This window comes from Spermophilus citellus, assembly GCF_964194105.1.
Source record: "Spermophilus citellus genome assembly, chromosome: 9".
Taxonomy (NCBI): Eukaryota; Metazoa; Chordata; class Mammalia; order Rodentia; family Sciuridae; genus Spermophilus; species Spermophilus citellus.
The window spans coordinates 74,787,382-74,812,006 of NC_138191.1; the positions used below are offsets into that span (position 1 = coordinate 74,787,382).

The 24,625-nt window shown below is 34.3% G+C and overlaps 1 protein-coding gene across 1 annotated transcript in view; it reads left to right on the forward strand.

Annotated features, from left to right (window-relative positions):
- Nucleotides 1–16,068: 16,068 nt before the first annotated feature.
- The window catches only part of PIGK (phosphatidylinositol glycan anchor biosynthesis class K), a 141,922-nt gene continuing 133,365 nt past the window's right edge, over nucleotides 16,069–24,625 (forward strand). The window contains exons 1-2 of the mRNA XM_081305669.1: nucleotides 16,069–16,199; nucleotides 21,703–21,756. Of these exons, the coding sequence (XP_081161795.1) occupies nucleotides 16,107–16,199; nucleotides 21,703–21,756 (147 nt within the window). The 5' untranslated portion in view covers nucleotides 16,069–16,106. The remainder of the gene's footprint in view (nucleotides 16,200–21,702; nucleotides 21,757–24,625) is intronic.

Genomic DNA, 24,625 nt, shown 5'->3' on the forward strand with positions numbered 1-24,625 from the left:
TTGTTGTTGTTATTATTATTATTTTGTTACCAGGCATTGAACTCAGGGGCACTTAAGCACTGAGCCACATTCCTAAGCCTCCTCCTTTTTTTTTTTTTTTTTGGTACTTTATTTAGAGACAGGGTCTCACCGCTCACTAAATTGCTGAGGCTGGCTTTGACCACTTATTCTTCCTGCCTTTGTTTGCCTCCAGAGTAGCTGAGATTACAGGCGTGCGCCACCTGCCTGGCTTTGCTTTACTTTTTTTAAAAAATCAACTGTAAACACAAATGATAAAAAGCTCCACTGTAAAAACAGATAAAATGTAAAAAGCATTCATATGCATTTTGTGGTATTGACATAAAAAGAGTAAAAATGGATTTTATTATGATTAAATTAATTCTGAGACTTCTAATGATACCCTCAGAACTATATTTTTTTGAAACAATAAGGCTGTAGCTACAGAAATTTACTAGTATAATAGCCCTACATATCTTTCACTGATGGGTACTTCTCTATTCAAAACAGTCTCCATTTTTTTTTTTTATTGGCAAAGAAGCTTTTGAAATAACACATGAAAAGATTAGGCTTTTTTGTCAAACCTGACAGATAAAATTAGAAATTCTATCAAAGAGGTAGTTTTGGAGAAAATTTTAGTTTATTTATTTATTTTTTCCAGAATATGCCTCTATAGAGAGAGATGTCAGGCAATGCAAATTATAACTTAACTCCAGTTATTCTACTATTTAGATGGATATAAATATCAGAAATATGAATTTGAATTTTGGAAAAATTTCCTTAAAGTTATGGGAATAGTAAGAGCATTGAAAACAGCTTATTTTATAACTAAATGAAATTTAAAATGCAGTAAATTTTGTAGTGCAGTTATAAGTCAGACTACCACAATAATTTTTGCCCCCACGGACCTCCAATGTGGCTTTCTATTTGGGGCAGACAATGAATAAGCTAGAGAATTTGCTGGAGAGGGGCAATAGGGCCAACAATTGGGAATGAAATGAAGGAAATAATAATATTAACATTAATCAAGCGCTCATGATCGGACACTGGGCTAAGGTTTAGCATGAATTATTTCATTTAAAGCCATAACTCTATGAAGTAGGCATTTCTATTATCCCTATTTTAAGTATGAGAAAACCAAAGTTTAGAAGAATTATAGAACTTATTCGTGGAAACATAGTTTAGTAATATCCAGGTAAGAGCAAAATTGACACGATCTTGACTTCAGAGGTTGCACTTTTAACCATAAGGTTTAAACCACAAGGCTCTAGTGGCTTTGCTTAGTATTAACCTTCATAAATAGGAACTTATGGTGAAAAAATATTCAATTGTTGGATTCAACTTAAGAAATGCAACAAATAGGAAATCAAGAAAAACATTTCTGGTCAAGATTGATGTTGGTTTGGGGGAGGTTAGGGGCTCCATCTTTTAGATATGCTCTTTAGACAATAAGAAAACTAAATGCACAAATAGGAAAATTAAGGCATACACAAGGAAAAATATAATTTTAGATGACAACTGAAGAGTTTGTACTGCTAAAACCATTATGAAGATACAATCTTTACAGTAATCTCAGACATCTTCAGAGACAGTAGTTTATAACCTCCCTGACAAACATTATGGCCATGAATTTCTCCTCAATGTCTAAGCTAAATCTATCAAACTGAAACTTAAACTCCTGATTTACTTAAGCATAGATGATCCATACATGTTCAAGGAAACTATACAAAATGTTGACATTTGGGTAAATTCAGGTTAATTACTGGGCAGAATCTTCAGGCTATTAATTTTTTATAAGCCTCGAATAATTTCTCAGTAGTGATGAATCTGCCCAGCATTGATGTATAGCCAACTCTAAAAGTCTAGTTAATAATTATGCATGTGGGGATTCGCCCCTCCTCCCTTTGGCCAACTGTCCCCTATAATTTCTCTGCTTATTCACAATTAAAATCCATCCACCTTGCTCATTGCTAGCAGATAGTCAAACATATTTGTTAAGGTTAAAATAATATTTAGTCAAAATTATATATTACACATAAAGTCATCTTTTTAAAAATGTCTCCTTTTGCTTACTAATAATTGACTCATTTTGCTTTCTTTGACATACCATGTCATGTTGTTCTAAATTAATTCACTAAATTTGGTTCATAACAGTTGTCTATTCTTGTGTGGTAATAACATGGTCTGTACTTTTAAACAGATGCATTTCATTTTTAAATACTTTGATTTTAGCATAATTTAAGCTCACAGCAAAATTGAATGGAAAGTAGAGTCACCACATTCCTCCTGTTTTCACACATGCATAGTCTCCCCTATTATCAACATTCCCTACTGAAATGGTACATTGTTACAATTAATAAACCTATACTAACACATAATTATCTCCCAAAGTCTATACTTTATATAAATTAGAGTCCACTCCTGATGTTGTTTGTATTATGGGTTTTAGCAAATAGATAATGAAATGTATCTATCATGGTAATATACAGAATGGTTTTGCTGCCCTAAAAATTCTCTGTGCTATGTCTCTTCATTCCTTCTTATCTTCTAATCTCTGCTCACCACTGATCTTTCAATTCTCTCCATAGTTTGCCTTTTCTAGAATTTTGTACGGTTGGAGTCATACAATGTATAGCCTCCTCAGATTAGCTTCTTTCACTTAATAATATTCACTTAAGGCTCTTCCATTTCTTTCTATCACATGATAGCTCAGTTATTTTTAGTGCTATATTTCATTGTCTGGATGAAATTTATTTATTTGGTTAGTTTATTTATTCACTTAACTACTGAAAGAAACCTTTGATTGCTTCCAAGTTTTGACAATCAAAAATAAAGCAGTGATCTGGGGTTGTGGCTTAGTGGCAGAGTGCTTGCCTGTCATGTGTGAGGAACTGGGTTTGATTCTCAGCACCACATATAAATAAATAAAAAATAAAGGTCCATCAACAATTAAAAATATATTTAGAAAAAATAAAGCCATTGCAAACATCCATGTCATGGTTTCATGTGGATATAAGTTTTCAATTTATTTGAGTAAATAATGACTGCAATTACTAGGTGGTCTGATGAGAGTAGTTTGGTAAGAAAAAGTCAAACTGACTTTCCAAGGTGGCTGTATCATTTATTCCCAACAGCAATGAATGAGAACTCTAGTTGCTCCACAGAAGGACCTGCATTTGGTATTTTTCATTGATTTGAATTTTGGCCATCCTAACAAGTGTGTAGTGAGATCTTCTTATTTTCATTAACATTTCTCTAATGACATGTCATGCTAAACATCTTTTCATATACTTATTTGGCATCTCTTTTACTTTTTCTTCCCCATGGAGGTACTGGGGATCAAATCCAGGACCTTGGGCCTACGAGATGCTCTACCACTGAGGTATAACCCCAAACCCTTGTTCATTTAAAAATCAGGTTACTTTCTTATTGTTGATTTTTATGACTTCTGTGTTTTGGATAATTTCTTTTACCATATGTGTCTCATTTTTACCCTTTATTTATTTATTTTTTAAATATTTTTTTAATTTGTTCTAATTAGTTATACCTGACAGTAGAATGAATTTTGACCCATCATACATAAATGGAGTATAATTTCTCATTCTTCTGGTTGTACATAATGTAGAATCACACTGGTTTTGTAGCATATATATACATAGGGTAATAATGTCTGATTCATTCTACTATCCTTCCTACCCCTATACTCCTCCCTTCCCTTCACTGTCCTCTGCCTAATCCAAAATAACTCTATTCTTCCCAGTGCCCCCACCCTTATTGTGAACTAGCATCTTCATACCAGAGAAAAATATTTGGCCTTTGTTTTTTTGGGGGATTGGTGTATTTTACTTAGCATAATATTTCCAAGCTCCATCTAATTACTAGCAAATGCCATAATTTCATTCTTCTTTAAAGCTGAATAATATTCCATTGAGTATATATACCACATTTTCTTCATCCATTCCTCTGTTGAAGGGCACCTAGGTTGGCTTCATAGTTTAGCTATTGTGAATTAAGCTGCTATAAATATGGATATGGCTGTGTCACTATAGTATGCCAATTTTAATCCTTTTTGGGTATAAACCTAGGAATGGGATAATTGGGTCAAATTGTGGTTCCATTCCATGTTTTCTGAGAAATTTCCAGATTACGTTCTATAATGGTTGCACCAACTTGCTGTCCTACCAGCAATGTAGGAGCCACATTCTTGCCAAAATTTATTGTTGCTTGTATTCTTGATAACTGCCATTCTGACTGGAGTGAAATGAAATCTTAGAGTAGTTTTGATTTGAATTTCTTTAATTGCTAGAGATGTTGAACATTTTTTCATATATTTGTTGATTGATTGTATTTCTTCTCCTGTGAAGTATCTGTTCAGTTCCTAAGCCCATTTATTGATTGGGTTATTTGGTTTTTGGTGTTAAGTTTTTAAAGTTCCTTATATATCCGGAGATTAATACTCTATTTGATGTGTGTGTGGTTCTCTCTTCACAGTATTGTTTCCTTTTCTGAGAAGAAGCTTTTTAATTTGAATGCATACCATTTATTGTTTCTTGATTTTACTTCTTGCACTTTAGGAGTCTTGTTAAGGATGTTAGATCCTAGGCTGACATGGTGAAGATTTGGGCCTCAATAAATTTCTGGAAAATTGCATACAAAAACATATTAAAAAGATAATGCACTACAATCAAGTGGGGTTCATCCCAGGGATGTGAGGTTGGTCCAACATTATGGAAATCAATAAACATAATTCACCACATCAATAAACTTAAAGACAAGAATCATCTGATCATCTCAATAGATGCAGAAAAAGCATTTGGCAAAATACAGCACCTCTTCATGTGAAAAACATTAGAAAAATTAGGGATAGTAGGAATGTACCTCAACATTGTAAAAGCTATATATACTAATCCCAAGGCCAGCATCATTCTAAATGGAGAAAAATTGAAATAACTCCGTCTAAAAACTAGAACAACACAAGGATGCCCTCTTTTACCACTTCTGGTCAACATTGTCAACATTAAACCTCTAGCTAGAGCAATTAGAGAGGAAAAAGAAATTAAAGGGATATGAATAGGAAAAAAAGAACTCAAACTATCACTATTTGCTAATGACGTTTTTTATTTTTTTATTTAGAAGGTCCAAAAAATTCCACTGGAAAACTTCTAGAACTAATAAATGAATTCAGCAAAGTAGCAGGATATAAAATCGATACTTATAAATCAAATGCATTCCTGTATATCAGTGATGAATTTACTGAAAGAGAAAATGGAAAATGACCCTATTCACAATAGCCTCAAAAAGAAAATACTTGGGAATCAATCTAACAAAAGAGGTGAAAGACTTCTATATGAAAACTACAGACTAAAGTAAGAAATTGAAGAAGACCTTAGAAAATGGAAAGACTTACCATGCTCATGGATAAGCAGAATTAATATTGTCAAAATTGCCATACTACCAAAAGCATTACACAGATTTAATGCAATTCCTATTAAAATGCCAATGATTTTCTTCATAGAAATAGAAAAAGCAATCATGAAATTCATTTGGAAAAATAAGAGACCCAGAATAGCCAAAGGCAATCCTTAGAAAGAAGAGCGAAACATGAGGAATCAGAAAACCAGACCTTAAACTATACTACTGAGCCATAGGAACAAAAACATCATGGTACTGGCACCAAAATATACACATAGAACAATGATATAGAAGACACAAAGACAAACCTATATAAATACAGTTATCTCATACTAGACAAAGGTGCCAAAAACATTCACTGGAGAAATGGTGCTGGGAAATTTGGAAATCCATATGGAAAAAATGAGATTAAATCCTCATCTCTCACCCTGCACAAAACTGAACTCAAAGTGGATAAAAGATTTAGGCACTAGAACAGAGACCCTGTGCCTAATAGAAGAAAAAGTAGGCCCAAATCTTAATTGTATATGTCTTTTGCAAATATTTTCTATTTATTTTTTTGTCTACACATTTTCAAAGTGTTTAGTTATTCTTTCTCCTGATTTATATTCTTCATTAATTCAATTTCTTTGAAAACTCTTATGTTCATATTTTTTTTAATTTTTTTTAATTTTTTTTAATTTTTTATTTTTATTTTATTGTTGGTTGTTCAAAACATTACATAGTTCTTAATATACCATATTTCACAGATTGATTCAAGTGGGTTATGAACTCCCATTTTTACCCCGTATACAGATTGTTCATATTTTTAACAAATTTTTAACAAAAACATCTGCATTTGGCATTGTCCTAGTAATAGGAGGTGAATAAAGGCACTTGATGTCTTTTCCCCAAAGAGTTCAATCAGTCCATCACGAGAGAGAATATAACAGGGGATACATTAGAAATACACATAGGTTGTTACAGATAGACACAAAAGAAAGTTGTAACTTTCTTGGGATAGGTAAGATCAAATGAGTAACAACTACAACAAGTAATAGCTGAGATTTATTTATTGAGCTATTACTTGGTACCTGGCACCATGGTCAAAAATTTTACCTACATTATCATATTTAAAGTACACACAAAAGTCTATGATGTAGGTACATTTTAATATTATTACATTAAAGGGTTTGTTCAAGAAGGATTACATGGACAAAGTTGAAAGACAAATGATAAAATAGGGAGAACATATTTGAAATGCCAATGTCTAAAACCAACAAAATATTAAATATCTGAACTTTGTAAGGAACCCCGGCAAATAAACAATGAAATAGGAAATACAACTTAAAAATGAATAAAAAATATTAACAGGCAATTTACAAAAAAAAAGATTAACAAGCATATAAAGTTTTGTGAAAAAATATTAGTAATCAGAGAAACACATATTAAAATAATGAACTATCACTTTCCCCTGTTAGAATGGAAAAAAAAAAATAAAAGGAATGCCAAGTGTGGGGATATAGGAATCTTGGTGCACTGATTGTAGATTAGATAGAGTATTTATTTTGAAAGCAATGCATGTCCACCTAATTAAATTAAATATGCATATATTTAAATCCAGCAATTTTAGTCCTTCCTCCTTCCTTGTGAACCCCTTGCTGCTTTTCTGAAGCAATGTTACCCAGTCCTTGGGGTCAAACAGTGATTATCTTGACTAATCCTATTAAGCCTGTGCCCCTTTGTTGGTGATTGGTACAGAAATGGGCATGTGCCACGTAGTCAAATACAAATGGATGTCTGCTAGGAGGTTACTAAGTTTGTGTTTCCTGATAATGCAAAACTATGAAATTTGGGGTTTCAGCTGTCATCATGCTACAATGAGGGAAAAAAAAACAGTCTCAAAAAAGAGAAAAAAATGTTGAGATGATGGAGCAGGAGGATCTTGGCCTTTGAAGAAATCATTGAGTTTGCATACCAAGCTTGAAAACAACTTTCAGTGGAATGCTAGTTTTCTAGTCTTGCTACTTAATTAATTAACTATCCTTCTGGCTTAAATGCCTTTTAATGGGGTTTTGTTACTTCTGGGAAAAATCATTCTTAAATGAGTCAGTGCTGAAATGTTTGTCAAATGAGCAGATTGTTATCAATATCACAAAAGAAACAATTTTCTTTGTTGGTCTCTATTTCTGCCATTGAAAAAGTTAAAGAAGTGGAGGAGTGATAAATGCAGATAGCATAATACTGAACTAAAATAGCTGAGTCTTGTAGGGCTACTTAAATAAATTATTATACACTGTGTGGCTTAAAATAAAAAAGACTAAGGGTGTCACTCAGTGGTAGAACCCTTGATTGCCTAACATGCATGAGGCCCTAAGTTGATTTCTAGTACCAACTTTCCAGCTTCCGGTGGTTACTGGAAATCTTTGGTTTATAGTTATATCACTCCAATATTTGCCTTCATGTTTAAATGGTCTTCTTTTTAATTGATATCTGAGTCTCTTCTTCTTACAGGACACCAGATATTGGCTTTAAGGCCCACACTAAACCAGAAGGAGCTTATGTTGATCCTTACCTTGATTACATCTGCAAAAATCCCTGCTTTTAAATAAGACCACATTCTGAAGTTTTGAGTATACATGAACTTTGGGAGCCTGTTCAATTCACCACAGATTCTAAATATTTTATTCATTTTATCTGTGGCCAGAATATTTAAACTCCAAATCTTCCATTTTTTAGTGACATTCTCATTGATATCTTTAGTTACAGTCTCTCTTATTAGCTGATGATCTCCTATCACAATAGCATTTAACTTCTCATTAAAGCATAATCATTATAAGGCAATTCTACATTATGTTGCATTTTTGTTAAACACAGGCACATATATCCTGATTCTCCTTAAAGGACATTACTGCTCAAAGTGTCACAGATACATCAGTATACTTCAAAGCAAGCAAACAACAAACAAAAATAATAAATTAAATTGATATCATTTTTCTTATCTATTGACTTTTGAGGGAATGGTATTTTTTAATAGTCTATTTTACCATTTTCATTTTGCTTTTCCTAGAGAAATATTAACTACAAAAATCAATAATCATATTTATTGTAGAGATGTTATACTCACCTCTCCTTCTCAAAGGTAGTATCAAGTTAGTGTGGAAAATTACTACTCATTTTTGGAATTATAACCAAAGACTCTAATGTTCAGATATTTGGAGTTCTTACCTGGAGTCCTTTCCTTTTAATATTCATTGAAATCTATTTCACTTATGAAGTTCTTTTGAGAAAAAATCCTTTATTGATGTATTTTGTGTTGATTTCAAACTAATTCTTGTCCTTTGTTCCTTCACTTGGGTTCCTTAATTTTGATCCCATAAAAAAAGAACTTCAACTGGCAAGGAAGCTGGGCCTTATTTTCCTTAAGGTCAACATTAAATGTGTTTCACAAGCTCTTTTTGATAGATTGACTACCAAAAGGTCATAAATCTAATAGTTTCCTAATGTAAGCTCTGGGCAAGGAGGCTATTAACCATTATTTAATTTTAGTTTTTTTTTTTTGTCTAGCAGTCTCAATTTATTAGCTTAAATATTTCATTTGACTGAAGTATTTGAGAGAGAGAAAAATGTCTGATCATTAAACTGAATTTGGCTAAATCAAGTAGAGAGAACATTTCTAGCACTGGGCAGCTTACCAGATACAAAGGGAAGGAGGAATGTTAGTTATTTTCTAAGACAAAATGAAAATTGTTCTTTTTATGATAAAGAAGATAATACTCTTTGTAAAAAAAAAAAAACTGTCTGGCAAATTCCCACTTATCCTTTAGCTCAATGCTGAAGTTTACTTGGAAAAATTTCTTTGACTAGGTTAGGCTACCCTAGTACATGACGATGTTAACCTGTACTTCTTCACTGAACTTATTACAATATAAATAATAATATGTGTAATTATCTTTTAAATTTATGCTTCCCTACAATATATAAGTTCCATGTATCTTATATTGTGTCTTATTCCCCACTGTGTTCTCCTTCCTGGCACATTCTCTAGCCCAGGTCTGATCAATTAATAACTTGAGTGAATAAGGATAAATAAAAATAGAATGACCATATTCTTAATTCCCAAATAAAAATGGATAACATTTTAGTAAGCTTATTTTTTTTCTATGTTTTTGTGGTTGAGAAATTACTCTATGTACAATTTTCTCATTTTCTCACTTAATGTTATCTAGTTTTTCCTTTTTATTTTTTGGGGTGTTGGGGATTGAAATCAGGGCACTCTATCACTGAGCTACATTCCCAGCCCTTTAATTTTTTTTTCTTTTTAAAATTTTGAGACAGAGTCTCACTAAGTTGGGGAGGCTGTCCTCAAATTTGTGATCCTCCTGCTTCAGCCTTCCGAATCACTGGAATTACAGGTATGTATCACCAAGCCTGGCTTAGTTTTTCTTTTAATGATTTTTTTGAAGTTTTTTTTAAATTTTATTTTTTTATTAGCTACCCATGACATTACAATGATCTTGGCAATTCATATTTGAATAATTGGGGTATAATTTCTCATTTTTTAATTGTACAGATTGCAGAATCACACTGGTCATAGAGTCACCTATATACATACAGCAATCATAATGTCTATTTTTAATGATATTTTTAACTTAAAAAGCAGTGTCAATCCATGATAAAACACAAAGCTTTAAATAATAACAAAGAATGGAGAACAAAAGTCCTCTTAGATCCCAATCTTCATTCAAGAGGTAACGACTGTTAAAGGTTTAGTACTTTCATTATTTTCCTATTGCTGTCTTAACAAATAAGCACACATTTAGTGGTTTAAAACAATTGCATTATAGTTCTGGAGTTGAAAGTTCAAAATGGGTTGGCAGAGCTGCACTGCTTTTGGAAGCTCTAGGGAAGCATCCATTTTCTTGCCTTTTCCAGCTTCTAGAAAATAAACTCATGGCACTTTATCACTCTGACCACTCCTTCCATCTTCACATCTCTGACCTCCTTGCCTTCTTCTTTTAATGACTTCTGTGATTACACTGGATCCATCCTGATAATCCAGTATAATATCTCCCTCTCACTATCTATAAATCACGCTTGCAAATTTTCTTTTGCCATGTAGGGCAACATGGTCATAAATTCTAGGGATAAGAACATAGATAACTTTTTTGCTTTTTTTGATACCAAGGATTTAACCCAAGTGCCTTTTATCACTAAGCCACATCCCCAGCCCTTTTTATTTTTGAGACAGGTTCTCTTTAAATTGCTTAGGGCCTGGCTAAGTTGCTGGCTTTGAATTAGTGATCGATCCCCTTATCTCAGCCTCCCTAGCCACTAGGACTACAGGGCACTGCCACACTCAGCTCGGACACAGATATCTTTAGGGAGCCATTATTCTGCCTACAATGATATCCATCTAGCAATTTTCTATAAAACTTTACAATACATGGTGTCATTAAAATATTTACTAAATGTCCCTGCAATTTTAGAGAATTTCACCAGATGCTTAATGAATAAAATCGATGTATAATTAAATAAAAGTCAATTAAACAAAATCAACTGCACTTGTAAGAAATTCTCAGCTCATGGAGCACTGAATTCTTTATCAATTTGCTTTTTTTCAATAGAACCACTGGGTTCTTGATGGACAAGAGAGAACTATACGAGGAAGCAATCGTTGAACTGTTAAAGCATTTGACATAACTTTATGACCAGGTCACTATGGCATTTTAATGACAGCACAGGATTTTCAAGTTCTACTTTTGCATTGCAGCAATGTTATTATGGGTTAGTCTGAAGCTAATTAGAAGGTCATGAGATGGAAATGGATTACAGTAGAATAATAAACTATTGTTAAGTGGTTCACTGAAAGCGGGGAAGAAACATATTCAGGCCAAGTAAAAATGGAATTTAAGGTGGCCTAATATCAAAATCAGAACTAGAAAATGATACAAATACACTAGAATAAAAACCCTTTTGTTTTAATTATTTTTCTATTTGTATTGTATTATATATCTAATTTACTTTAATTGACTTTAATCTTGCCCAAAGAAATATATTTGGCTGTTGATACAAAATGCTTCAATCAAATACTTTGGGTTTTGACTGTTGCAGCAAACAGACTTGCCTGTAGGAACTAAATGTATACTACAAAACATACTGAAAAATATCTCTCAAGGGTCATGTTTTGATCCTGATTAAATGTATCCTTTCCACTCATTTTATTTCCTAGCATTTATTTATTAGTCACAAAAGTATTTACAGTAGGTTTACACGAGTTTGTTTTCCAAATTGCTCTGAGTAAATATTTAAACCAGACTTTACTTGTATACAAATCCTTTACTTGTATACAGATAATGTATGTAATCTCTATGTTTTTTAAAAAAGGGCACACCTACTGTGCATTCAGTTGTACAGGCCAGATCAGAGCTCCAAAAGTCATCTTTGAAACTGTCCTTTATGACTTCCCTAATAGAATCCATCCCCATGTTCTGATGTTGTAACTTTAAAATCCTTTTTGGTTACCTCCATTTTTCGTTATCTCTATTCTTAATACTCTGGTCTAAGCTACCATTGCCTGGATTGTAGCAATAGCCTTCTAAATTCTGCACCCATTCTCCTCTTTGGAGTCAGTATGCTCTCTCCCTTTCTGGAACTTTCCAGTGGGTTTAGAATCCAGGCTCATAACTAGCCTTCGAAGGGAGGTAGTACCTGCTTAGCAATTCATCCCTTATCTTGTAGCACTCTCTGTTCTCTTCTGTGAACTGCAAGACTAATGCCATTCTAAAAGCTTGTCTAACAAGTCAAGCCCCTTTCCTCCACAAAGGATCTGTAAGAATTGTTTGCTCTGCTTTACAGTCATCCCTTCCCTGTACTCCTCCTTTGCCTCAGTAACTTGTTAATTTCAGCTCAATTCATTTCCTCATAGAAACCTACTCTGGATTTTCTTTAAATGGTTGAATCTCCCACTGGGAACTTTCCTATTAGTATTTTACAGTTGTTTAAATGCTTCTATTTTTAATGTTTGGCTCCCCCAGGCTGTAAACTCTTTCAGGACAGGAACTTGCTCAGTCTCTGCTCTTATGTGTTGCCTATGCCTAGCACAACACCTGGTATATAGCTGGTGCTTTTGTTAGTTTTTCTTCATATGACAAAAAACCTGAGGAAAAGTTTATTTTGGATTATGGTTTTAGAGGTTCAGTCCATAGTGGGTTGATACCATGTTTCTGGGCCTGAGGTGAGGCAGAACAGGTGAAAGGGTATGGTAGAGAAAAGCTGCTCACCTCAAGGTAGCTGAGAAGCAAAAAAGAGAGGGAGGAGCCAGAGGGCAAGATATAATCCCCAAGGCACACCCTCAGTGTCCCACCTCCTCCAACCTGCCTATAGTTACCACCCAGTTAGACCATTCAAATTAGTAATCCATCAAATGAATTAATCTATTGATTAGGTTATGGCTAATCATAATCTAATAATTTAACCTCCTGCATTAGTATAGGGCTTTTGGGGGTCATCTCATACCCAAATCACAACAGTGTTTCATGAGTATCTGTTGAATGAATAAAATAACATAGTAATTTTCTTGATGCAGAAAGGAAAGGGAGTGGGGGAGGAAAGATAAGGAAGCCATACAAGTAAAAGAAGGCAAGAATAATCTATGATCACTAGGGATCTTGGAATTAGGAAGGTCAACCTTAGTTATCATTTGATTGAAGAATATCAGTAAAAACAGCTTGGACAGACTTTGTGGAGTGACTCACTATAATGCTCAGCTATAAAACTTTTATTAAAGAAGCTAGAAATGTGTCCATCTATGTGTAATTTTTAAAAATATTTTTCTTTTAGTTGTAGATGGACACAAAGACTTTATTTTATTTATTTATTTTTATGTGGTGTTGAGGATTGAACCCAGTGCCTCACATGTGCTAGGCAAGCACTCTACCACTGAGCCCTAACCCCAACCCCTAGTGTAATTTTGATCAATAAGATGCCCGTTTTCTCTTTCAGTTATCAAATTAATGCTTAATTAATTCACTTTCAGGATAATTTAAGTTAATGAATAACTGAATGGAATTCCAGTCTAAACCCAGATTATGGCCAATAATTCTAACCAAACAAATTATCTAAACACAGACTCTGGCTAATAATTCTAACCAAACAAATTATAAACAATATTATATTTTAATAGATAAAAAGTATTTCTAATAGGGAATGTGTTTACAACTGTTCACATGTCCTTCATTTCTGTGCAAAGATGGCTGTTGCCGGTACTTGAAAAACAGTTTAAAGGGGGGGGGGAGGGGAGGGGGGAGAAGAGAGAGGAATAGAAATCTACTTCTTTTAATATGACAATGAATATTCTAATCCAAGAGCTAATGATTAAGGTGCTAAACCCATTACTTTTAAAACTAAATAGCCTCAAAATAGACATGTTTTATTGAAAGAAAACAGAATACCCAGAAATACTATACTTAATAGAACTTAATAAAGGAGTACCATGAGACAAAAGAAAGGTAAGGAGTATGTAGAAAATTTTCTTGGATGCCATTTTGATAAAAGTAGTGACCGGATGGTATAGCAGAGAGTCTCTCTTTCTGCCTTCCGGCCCCCATAAACTCATGTCTCCCTGTACTGGTCATCACCCTGTGTTTCTGAGGACATGCCACAAAGTTCTGAGTGGCCTGTATATAGCAATAGATAATTCACCAGTAACTTATAGCACAGACCAAAGTATATTCCAGATACTAAGAGTTAAACACAAAATTAAAAGAAAACAAGAAATTAAACATTAGAAATCTGCTGTCTTCAGAGATTTGCCTTTCTAGCTCTTTCTCATCATTTGGGTCTCGGATCAAATGTTACTATTATGGTTTGGATGTGAGGTGTCCCCCAAAAGCTTACATGTGAGACAATGATAAAGTTCAGAGAAATGATTGGGTTGTAAGAGTCTTAACCCAATCAGTGATTTAATCCCCTACGGGGATTAACTGAAGTGGCAGAGTGTGGCTGTAGGAGGTGGGAATCAGAGTGTGGCTTTGGGTATATATTTGTATCTGGTGAGTGGAGTCTCTCTCTCTGCCTTCTGGTCACCATGATGTGAGCTGCTTTCCTCTGCCACACCCCAAACACTGAAGAATGGAGCTGGCCTTCTGTGGACTAAGACCTCTGAAACCATGAGCCCTCAAATAAACTTTTCCTCCTCTGGTCATATCTTTAGTCATACCAGAGAAAAAGTTGACTAAAACAGTTGCCTTAGTTTTTTCCTGACCACACCACTGAAAGAGTGTCTCCTTTCTCCATTTTCTATCACTTTCTCCTATTTGTATCATTATGTGAACTTATTGTATTCATTTTTCTTTTTGTCTGCTTTTCTTACAGGAATGTGAGGTTCATTAGTGCAAGAAGTTCTAAGTATTTCTTGCTTGTATATTATCATCATTCAATAAGTTTTTGTTGAATTAATGAGTAAATGAAAGGCATTCTTGGTAGTGTATTAACTTTATAGGCTTCATATAATATAAAACCTAAATTTGAGTAATTAGCATTAAACCTCTCATAAAGTACAATAGCAAATGAAACAAAAGGGAAAGAGACAGGGAATGGGCAAAGCAAAAGCATAAAATACTGCAAGAGTTAATGATACTGCTTTATAAAGACATTTATGTTTTACATAAAATTTATATCAGATGACACACAGATAGTTTGGAAACAATAACAAGACCTTGACAGTAATCAAAGAATTAGAAGTAAAACAACCTTGAGGTAACATTTTGTATCAAGGAGTTTAAAGGAAAAATGGTGTAATTTGGTGTTAGCCTGTGTATTCTGATAGCATTGCAAGCTTTTATACTTTGGAAAGCAACATCTGAGTACTTGTTAAAGACATTTTTAAATATTTTGACCCACGACTCTTATTCGAGGAAAATTACAAAAAGAAAATAACTCAACAGATAGAATGCCAAGTGTAAAAAAATATTCTTTATAATATTATTTTCCCACAGTAAAACTTAGAATAGCTGTATTGCTCAATAGAGGGGCAATTGCTTCTTTAGTTGAAGCATCAATAATGGATGGAATTTTATGTTACCATTAAATGTTAAAATTGCAAGGACTATGAAGCATCTTGTAACCATGGTCATACTACAAGAATTTAAAATTGAATGTATATATAGAGAATGGTGGCACATAGCTACGTGATCTTTGTTGCTTTCAGATAGGTTTTAGCTCTAAAATTAGAGAATTCACTAAAGAAGAAAAACATATTCACATCCTTCTACTATTAGGCCTCAAGTCTCTGAATTGCAGCACTCACCCATATCTCCCCTTGAAATTTACTGTTATGGTTTTTTGTGGCAAAACACTTTTCTTCCCACCATAACCTGCTTCATATACCTTGAAGAACTGGCAGTACTATGCAAAAAGAGAAACCGCTTTTTAAAATTTGTGGATTCATAGGTTCTTTCCCCTTTCATTTTTTTCCTTAAATATTACATCTACTTTATAATACAAAAATCGAAAACGCAGTTAAAGATTAAAAACCCAGCATCCCCCAGTAATCTCGCTTCATTTCCCGGGAAAACTTGATTGAAAAAGCTGTCCTAAAAGCTGGCGGAGGGCGGGTCTCCAGGAGGTCGCAACAAATAAAAGCAAGCGCACCCGCCGCGCTGCTTTACGGCACGCGCCCCGCCCCTCCAGGTACGGGAAGTGCGGAGCCGGCAAGCATGGCCGCCGCCTGCTTTCCCGGCCGGCTGGCGGCTGCCCTGGCCGCTTTGTTGCTCTTGTCTTTCGGAAGCTTGGCAGCTAGTCAGCTCGAGGTAGGAATTGGGCTATTGTGATGAGTTGGCCGTAGGAGGACGGCTGTGTAGTGGCCGCGAGCACGTAGCAGATGTCCTATACACAGTAGTTGGACAGCAGCCTCCTGGAATCTTCAACCTCACCAGCGCTAGCGGATGGGGAGGGTGTCCCTGGGAACCGGACAGGACCGTGTCTGGTCAGTTTTAGTTTTTAAAAATGGCCATTGAAAGGAATCAAAACCTTGGAAATAGAGGAGAACTTGCCTTTACTCCTACGTGTGTGCAGTCCTTCCTGGCAGGTGAATGTCAACACCGGAGTGCAGTACCTACTTCCCTCCTACTTAATGGGATTTTCTTTCTTTCTTTCTTTTGTTTTCTTTTCTTTTTTTTTTTTTTTGGACCAGGGATTGAAGCAGGGACTCGTAATCAATGAGCCACATCCACATCCCTTTTTATTTTTGTTTTTTAAATTTTGAGACAAGGACTCGCTAAATTGCTTAGAGCTTCGCTAAATTGCCGAGGCTGGCTTGGAACTTTTGACCCTCCTGCCTCAGCCCCCAGACCCGCTGGGATTATAGGTTTGCTCCACCACACCCGCTACAAGGCTCTTTTGGTAACAGTCCGATGGGTACTGTTTTTTATACTAGCCTCCCAGGCGTCGCCCCCTCCCCACCCTTCTTTAATGTGTTTACTAACACTGTACTCAGATGGTTCTTCAGTTCTGTAATTTTGATCTCTAGCATCATTTTCAGACTTGCATATTCAGCTGATTAAGGTGCCCCGATAGTCAGCAGACGTTTGGAAATCAGTGTCCAAAGTTTTATCTCCTTTTAGAAAGGCAGGCAATGAAAAACTAAACATCTCTTTTCTCTTGTATTTCGTAGCCCAAAAGTGTTGCTGGTAAACTAGATACCCGGGAGTCCCAATTATCACTAAATTTTGTGTTCTGAACTCTTATAAGTGCCTTTACCTCTGTAGTTTCACTGGTGTAATTCAGGCTATGGTCGTTTTTGTCTATACTATTGTAATTTATTTTGTTTCCTTTAGGCTTCTATTCTCCTTTACATTAAATCCTATTTTTTTTTTTTTCAGTTAGGTTCCATCCCAGAACCGGGGGAGTTTAAATACTGAGTTACATTCCCAGCACTCCCCATCCTTTTTTTTTTTTTTTTTTTTCTTAACTTTGAGACAGGGTCTCCATAAGTCGCTGAGGCTAGTTTTAAATTTGTGATTCTCCTGTATCAGCCTCCTGAATCCCAGGGACTACAGGTGTGTGCCATTGTGGCTGACCCCATTGTTGTTTTTTGTAGCTGCACAGTTGCTGTGCTTTTTCCCAGTTTCAGGTTTTATACCTCCAATTTCTTTTGTCTGTTCCTTTAATAAGTTTCAGTAAAAACAACTCTGTAGAACCTTTCCCTATCTCTTACTTTTCCCTTTACTATTGTTATTGATACATTCAGCTAATATAGCAGTTATCCATTAGAGCCCATGTATTCTTTGTTTTATTTTACTTGTTTCTTCTTTTTTCTATCTTTTAAAATTTGTTATAATTAGTTATACATGACAGTAGAAGCATTTGACACATCATACATAAATGGAGTATAATTTCTTATTCTTCTGGTTGTACATGATGCAGAATCACACCAGCCATGTAGTCATATATGTACATAGAGTAATAATGTCAGATTCATTCTCCTATCCTTCTTATCCACAAACCCCTCCCTTCCCTTCACTCCCTTCTATGGAATCCAAAGTAACTCTATATTCTTCCCTAACCACCCCCCTTATTTTGAATTAGCATGTGTCTATCAGAGAAAACATTCGACTTTTGGTTTTTTGAGCCAGTTCCCCCAAACCATGCATTCTTTGTACTGTTATTCCACACTTCTCACTTAGGGTACAGTAATTTTCTAAGTGGTTTGCCAGGAGTCAGTCTTTTTTCCAATCTGTTCTTCAAGTTGCAGCCAGAATAACTTTTTAAAATCCACATCTGATAATGTCATTGTTATATCCATTAATGCTGTTCTGCTATTCTAAAGGTAAAGAACAAATCTTAAATAATTCAGATTTTAAAAAATCTTCAAGACCCATAGATCCCCCTGCTTACACCTTCAATTCTTTTGCTGTTTCTTCCTTTCAAATGTCTAGTTATACTAAACTTCGTTCAGTTTCTCAAACCTTTAGCTCTCTTCTGCCATTGGTCCATATTTCCTCTGTTTGGAATTGTCTTCCCTCCTTTCTTCATCTTTTGATTAACCCAAATGCCATTTCTTTAGGGAAATGTTTTCTGCCAGGTCCCCGTATTATACTTTTTTTTAATAGAGATTTTCTTTGCTTTATAGGAGTTATAGTTCATTCTTATTTATGCTTAGTATGTGTCTATCCTATTGAAGGCAAGTACTATGGCTATTTTTGCCCATTATAGTATTCTAATCACTCAGGGCAGTGATTGGTACACGATGTCCAATGAATGTAATGAATTAATGAATGTTGCATAGTAAAGTGATGTGTTTGTATGCTTGTCTTCATTATTAAATGCTGGAATTCTTAAGAGAAACAGCATGCTTTTTAGTGATTTTCATATCACTGTACATTATGTGGTACCTGGAACATATGAGGTTCATTAACTACACATAGTTTAAATAACTTTACAATGAATATATTGTCTAAAAAATTAGAGTTACCACCTCAACATTTTCACTGAAGTCTTAATGAAGTAAGAATATTGGGGCTGAAAAGTGCATTAGAGATTTTTTGGGTCAAGTCTCATTTTCTGCATTAGAAAAGTAATTTAAATGACTAACCTCAATCTCACCTAGCCATAGTTAAGCTGAGATCTTCAAATTCCTAAGCCAATACTTTATCCACTATAGGGCTTTGCTTTCTTCAACATCTGGGCAACTATAGTATGGGCAACTATAGTATAGACAAGGGTTTGTAGGGGGAGGAAAAAATTATATATTCTACTCATACATATTTGAGTAGAACTTTTATTTTATTCTCCCTGAAATTTTCCTGTTAGCCCCATAATTAAAACAGCTAATATTTGTTGTGCATTATGTTCTAATCACTATTTTTGCATTTGGTGAGTTAAATAATGCTATTGCCATTTATAGATAGGACAGTAGAGGCAGAGAAGTTAAATGACTTTCCTAAATTTATACAACTAGTGAGTAATAGAGCCAGATTTGAACCTAAGCATTTTGACTGTACATGGCAGTATGCTAGACTATGTGTTCAATCAAATATATTGGTGAGTTTGAATAAAGTGCCCAGCACATAGTAGGAATGGGTAGTGAATGAAGTTTTTTTTTTTTTTTTAACTTTTTTTTTTAAGAGAGAGTGAGAGAGGAGAGAGAGAATTTTTAATACTTATTTTTTAGTTCTCGGCGGACACAACATCTTTGTTTGTATGTGGTGCTGAGAATCGAACCCGGGCCGCACGCATGCCAGGCGAACGCGCTACCGCTTGAGCCACATCCCCAGCCCCGTGAATGAAGTTTTGACAGGAAAGATATGAATTGTTATATGTAGAATCAAGACAGGAGAAAAATCATTCACAGTTTTAAAAAACTGAATGGAAAATTAAAAGCATATGAGGAAGATTTGGCTGCATTTGAGATAAAATATTTAAAAACAAATAGTCCTACAATAATATCCCCCAGAAAAAAACAAAAACAAAAATTCAGTTGTTTTAAAAAAGTATATTTTTAGTTGTTGATAGATCTTTATTTATTTATACACGGTGCTGAGAATCAAACCTAGTGCCTCACACACGCCAGGCCAAGGTGCTACTGCTAAGCCCTAGCCCCAGTCCCACCAAATTCACTGGTTTTTATGGATGCATCAACACATCTGTCTGACTTAATATTGTGACCAATATTAAAGAGTGAACATAATTGCAGAGATTTTAGTAAATGAACAGCAATGATTATTAAATGATTAAAAAGACTTCTGTGAGAAATTTGAGTAGTGATTGTTTTGGTTGGAGAAGTAGGGAGTTTTTTCTCATGGGGATTAAAAACTATGATATTACTAAAAGTGAAATATTAATATTTGAGGAGTTCTTGGCATAAACATCTTCATTGCATAGTGATGAGTTTAATGGAGAACTTATCAGAGTACAATCTAGAAGGAGATTTTGAAATTTGCAGTTTTATGGTATAACTTTTATGTAGTAGTTTCTTATTCTGAACCCATCATTCATGTAGTTTCAATTTTCTAGGGGATTCTTGCTTTGTTCACTGTTAGTAAAGGCATGTGTACTATGTATTCATTCAAAAAATACCTATTCAAAGCCTGGTATGGTGATACATGTCAATAATCTGAGCTACTCCAGAGGGCAATTTAGTGAGACCCTGAGTCACCAAAAAAAAAAAAAAAAAAAAAAAAATGTAATTCAGCAGTAGAGCACCCCTAGGTTCAACCCCTAGTTACATGCCCCTTCCCTCAATAAAAAAGTAAAAAATTACTCAAAATTTACTATGTGCCAATTTTTGAAAAATAATTAAAGCATCTGTCCTACTGGAGCTTACAATCTATGGGAAAAGAATAATATGCATAGTAAATGAGTTAATGGTATATAATAATGAGGAAAATAAGGTAAAGAAAATGATGAGGTGAAATTGCAGTTTTTTCTTTTTTAGAACTGGGGATTGAACCCAGTGATGCGCTCTCTACACCAAAGCCACATCCCCAGCCCTTTCTGTTTTTTAAATTTGAGTCAGGGTCTCCTTAAGTTGCTGTGGCTGCCCTTGAACTAGTGATCCTTCTGGTGAGGTTGCAGTTTTGAACGATAATCTTGTAAAATGTTTTGAACAGATATTCTATATTCTCTGTAAAGAACACTCTAATAGTTCTCAGGGTATGGGAAGAGTAAAATGTGATTTCTATAATAAACTTTCATTTGAATAAGTATTAATAATTTTTTAAAGCAGAGGCTCTTGCACACATATCTTTGTAGACCAGTAAAATGGCACTATGGTAGAGTTGGCATCCTTTGATTTCACATAGAAAGAGAGTGAGTATCAAGGGAGGTCTCCTCCTCCTCCTCCTTTTTTTTTTTTTTGTGTGTGTGTGTGTTTTGTTTGTTTGTTTGTTTGGTGATGCTGAGGATGTAAGGACCTGATGCATGGTATGCAAGGACTCTACCATTAAGCTATATCCTCAGCCCAGGAGTCAAGCATCTTAATTAAGGTTACTTTGCTTAATTAGTCTCAAGCAAGACTGAAATCTAGATCTCCAGATTTCTAGTTCAAGGTTATTTTTCCATAGTATTTTAAACTAGGGATTCCTCCCAACCCCCACATAGTATCTTAAATTAAGGCTTCCCCCCCTCAATATAGTATCTTATACTAATTTCTATTTAAGTTTGGTTCTTTATTTTGTTCATAAGGTCAAACACTAGTATCTTCAGAAACTTCCATATATTGATTAAAGTCCCTGAGTCTTCACTGTCCATTAACAGTCTTTATCTGGAAAATTGGAGCTTTTTCTTAATAATTTTGCTGTTTTTGACTGATAGGATCAAGCAGAACAATTCTTTAGAAGTGGCCATACAAACAACTGGGCTGTTTTGGTAAGTATATTCTATAATTGTATACCTTGCCATTCACATTAGTTATGTGTCTGAAATATTTTGCATGAATCAAATTTTTGAAAATAAAGTTTATTCTTTCTTTTTGTTTAGAAGAAATTCTTCATTTTGAGTTGGTTATATTTTAAATTGACCACATCAACTAAAACTATTCTAATAATATTTCTTGCCCTCAATTTACTTGTTAGGTGGTAATTTGTAAATAAATATAAGAATAAACTAGGGCTGCTATTGTTAAAGGAAGCATATTATAAAATGTAGAATTATTTTAAGCTGGAAATGAGTGGATATATCTTCTATGTCTAACATTAGTATATAGTTGCTCTATTTATGCTGTTTTATTTTTATAATTGTTTTTTTCTGTTTACAAAACAGTTAATGATAATTGTAAAAACTTCAAATATAATACAGAAATGTTTAAAAGAAGACATTAATTTTATGTTGTGTGAATTTTACCTCAATTAAAAGAAAAAAGAGAGGGGAAATATCTTCAGTTCACATATTTTGGAGTCAATATTTTGGTAACCCCCTCTCCATTTAAAGAAGAAAAATATAAAGCATAAAATAGATTCAAGATTTTATATAACTGGGATTATAAAATACCTGCTGTTTTACAGTACCTTAGCTTATTTTGGGATACCTTCTCTGCTGGCAGATATGCAGATATGTATGCTTTTTATAGGGTGTATTGTTTCTGTTAGGAATGTACCATTATCTGGAAATAAGCATTTAGATACTAAAATTTTCATTATTTAATCATAGTTGTGCTGAATATTTTTATTTTACATACATTTTTGTGAATTTGATTGATTTTCTCTCTCTTTTTTTCCTTCTTCTCTTTTTTGGTGGATTAAGCCTAGCAACACTCTACAAGTAGGCTGCATCCCTAACCCTTATTATTTTTAACTGGCCTTGAACTTGTGGTCCTCTCGCCTTAGCCTCCCAAATAGCTGGGATTATGGGAGTGTTCCACTGTGCACAGCTTAACTGATTTTCTCTTTAGGATAAATTCCTAGGCAAGAAATACTAAGTTGTGGAACATGATTGTCTCCAGAAAGGTTATGCCCTTTCTTCTAAACCTAAGTAAACTGTGCATTAACTTGTTTCTTTTTGGCTGCTGAGTAACAATTAAATTTGTCTCAGTTTGCATTGGTTTGATTCTTACTAAGATTTGTTTATTGGTTTATTTTTTTCTCTTGCCTTATTTCTGCTTTGTGTGAATTAACATTTTTAATTTATTTGGATTAAGAAATTTGTATTTTTTCATTCCCTGAACAGAATGCATGTTATCAATTTTACTTTTCTTATATTTGGATGATAGTTTCACTTGTGAGGTTTCACTTAATGACATTTACATGATTAGAAGATAGAATAAGTTTGACTTAATGAAGAAAGATATAAAAAGGTTATCCTACTCTATTCCCTTTTGCTATAAAAAATAGCAGAGACTGGGTAATTTATAGAGAATAAAGGTTGATTTGGCTCACATTTCTGAGACTTGAAGGTTCAAGAACATGGTCCTGACATCTCCTCTGTATGGGATAATGGCCTTCTTACTGCATTATGTCATGGCAAAGGGTGTTGCATGGTGAGAAAGGTGAATTTGCTAGCTCAGGTCTCTCTCTTTCTCTTAAAAAGCCACTGATGCCATCATTGGATGGGGGAGGGGTGATCCCACCCAAATGACCTTATCTAATTCTGATTACCTCTGTAGGGCTTCCAAATATCATTAACATATGAAATTGGGTATTAAGTTTGTAACACATGAACTTGGGATGTCACATTCAAATGATAGCAATGAACTAGAAGAAAGAACGTAAAGAGTAAGTTAAGAGGCAGGAAAGAAAGCTGATTTTTATGAAAAAGGGAACAAAGAATGCACAGCATCTCAGAGCCATTAACTCATGCTGGAAAGGAAAGAAAATGGGAGCACAGATTATAAGAGCAGTGGGAGTTTTAAGGAGGTGGGTAGAGGAATTCAGCTAACGTGCAGAACAAACATAAAAGACTATAATTAATTTTACTAACACCAAAGTAGAATGTTTAAATGTTTGAGACCTTATAAGTTTATTAAGAATTGTTTTGTAAAAGTATATAATTATCTACTGGTTGCTATGCATATTCGTATCAATTGTAATTTTATTCTGATTAAATAGAATAGTATAACATGGTCTCATGTTCTTGTTATCCCTCATAGGAGATTTTATGAAGGAATTTAACAAAAGCTGCTTGAGACAAGGAGAGAGGTTTTCAATGACTATTTAAAAAGTGAGGAAAATTATTAGAGCCAGGACATTGTCTATCAAACTAAAAGGATAAATTTGTTCTACAGGAAGATCAGGGCTCTTCTATTAATAGTCTATAAGGAAATCTAAGAAGAGGGAATCAGTTGCCAAATTCCTTCATTTTAGAACTAAGAGCCTATTAGCTTAATTACTACTACATTAAAGCTGTCCTCACCTGGGTACCCTCTAAGCAAGTCCCTTTTGAGTTTTAATAACTTGGGTTCCAGATGAAGAATAGAGGGTAAAAAAAGAGATATTTGTATAAATTCATGACAACTGCAGTTTTCATATTTTGTCCAGTATTTTATACATTAGACTTAATACTGTATAGTGAAACTTTAATAAATTGAACTTTCTTAAATGGAAAGTTATGAAATGTGAACAGGACCAACTGAAAGTACTAAAAATGAATTATTTCAATGTTACGTTGTTTATAGTTTAAAAAAAAAAAATCTAACACTCCCCCCCCCCCCCCGCCCAGTTTGGATTAATTGGAAGTTAGTATTGGTTCAATGATCAGATTTTACTCTTGTAAAATAACTGAGGAACTTTTGCCACAAGAGGGA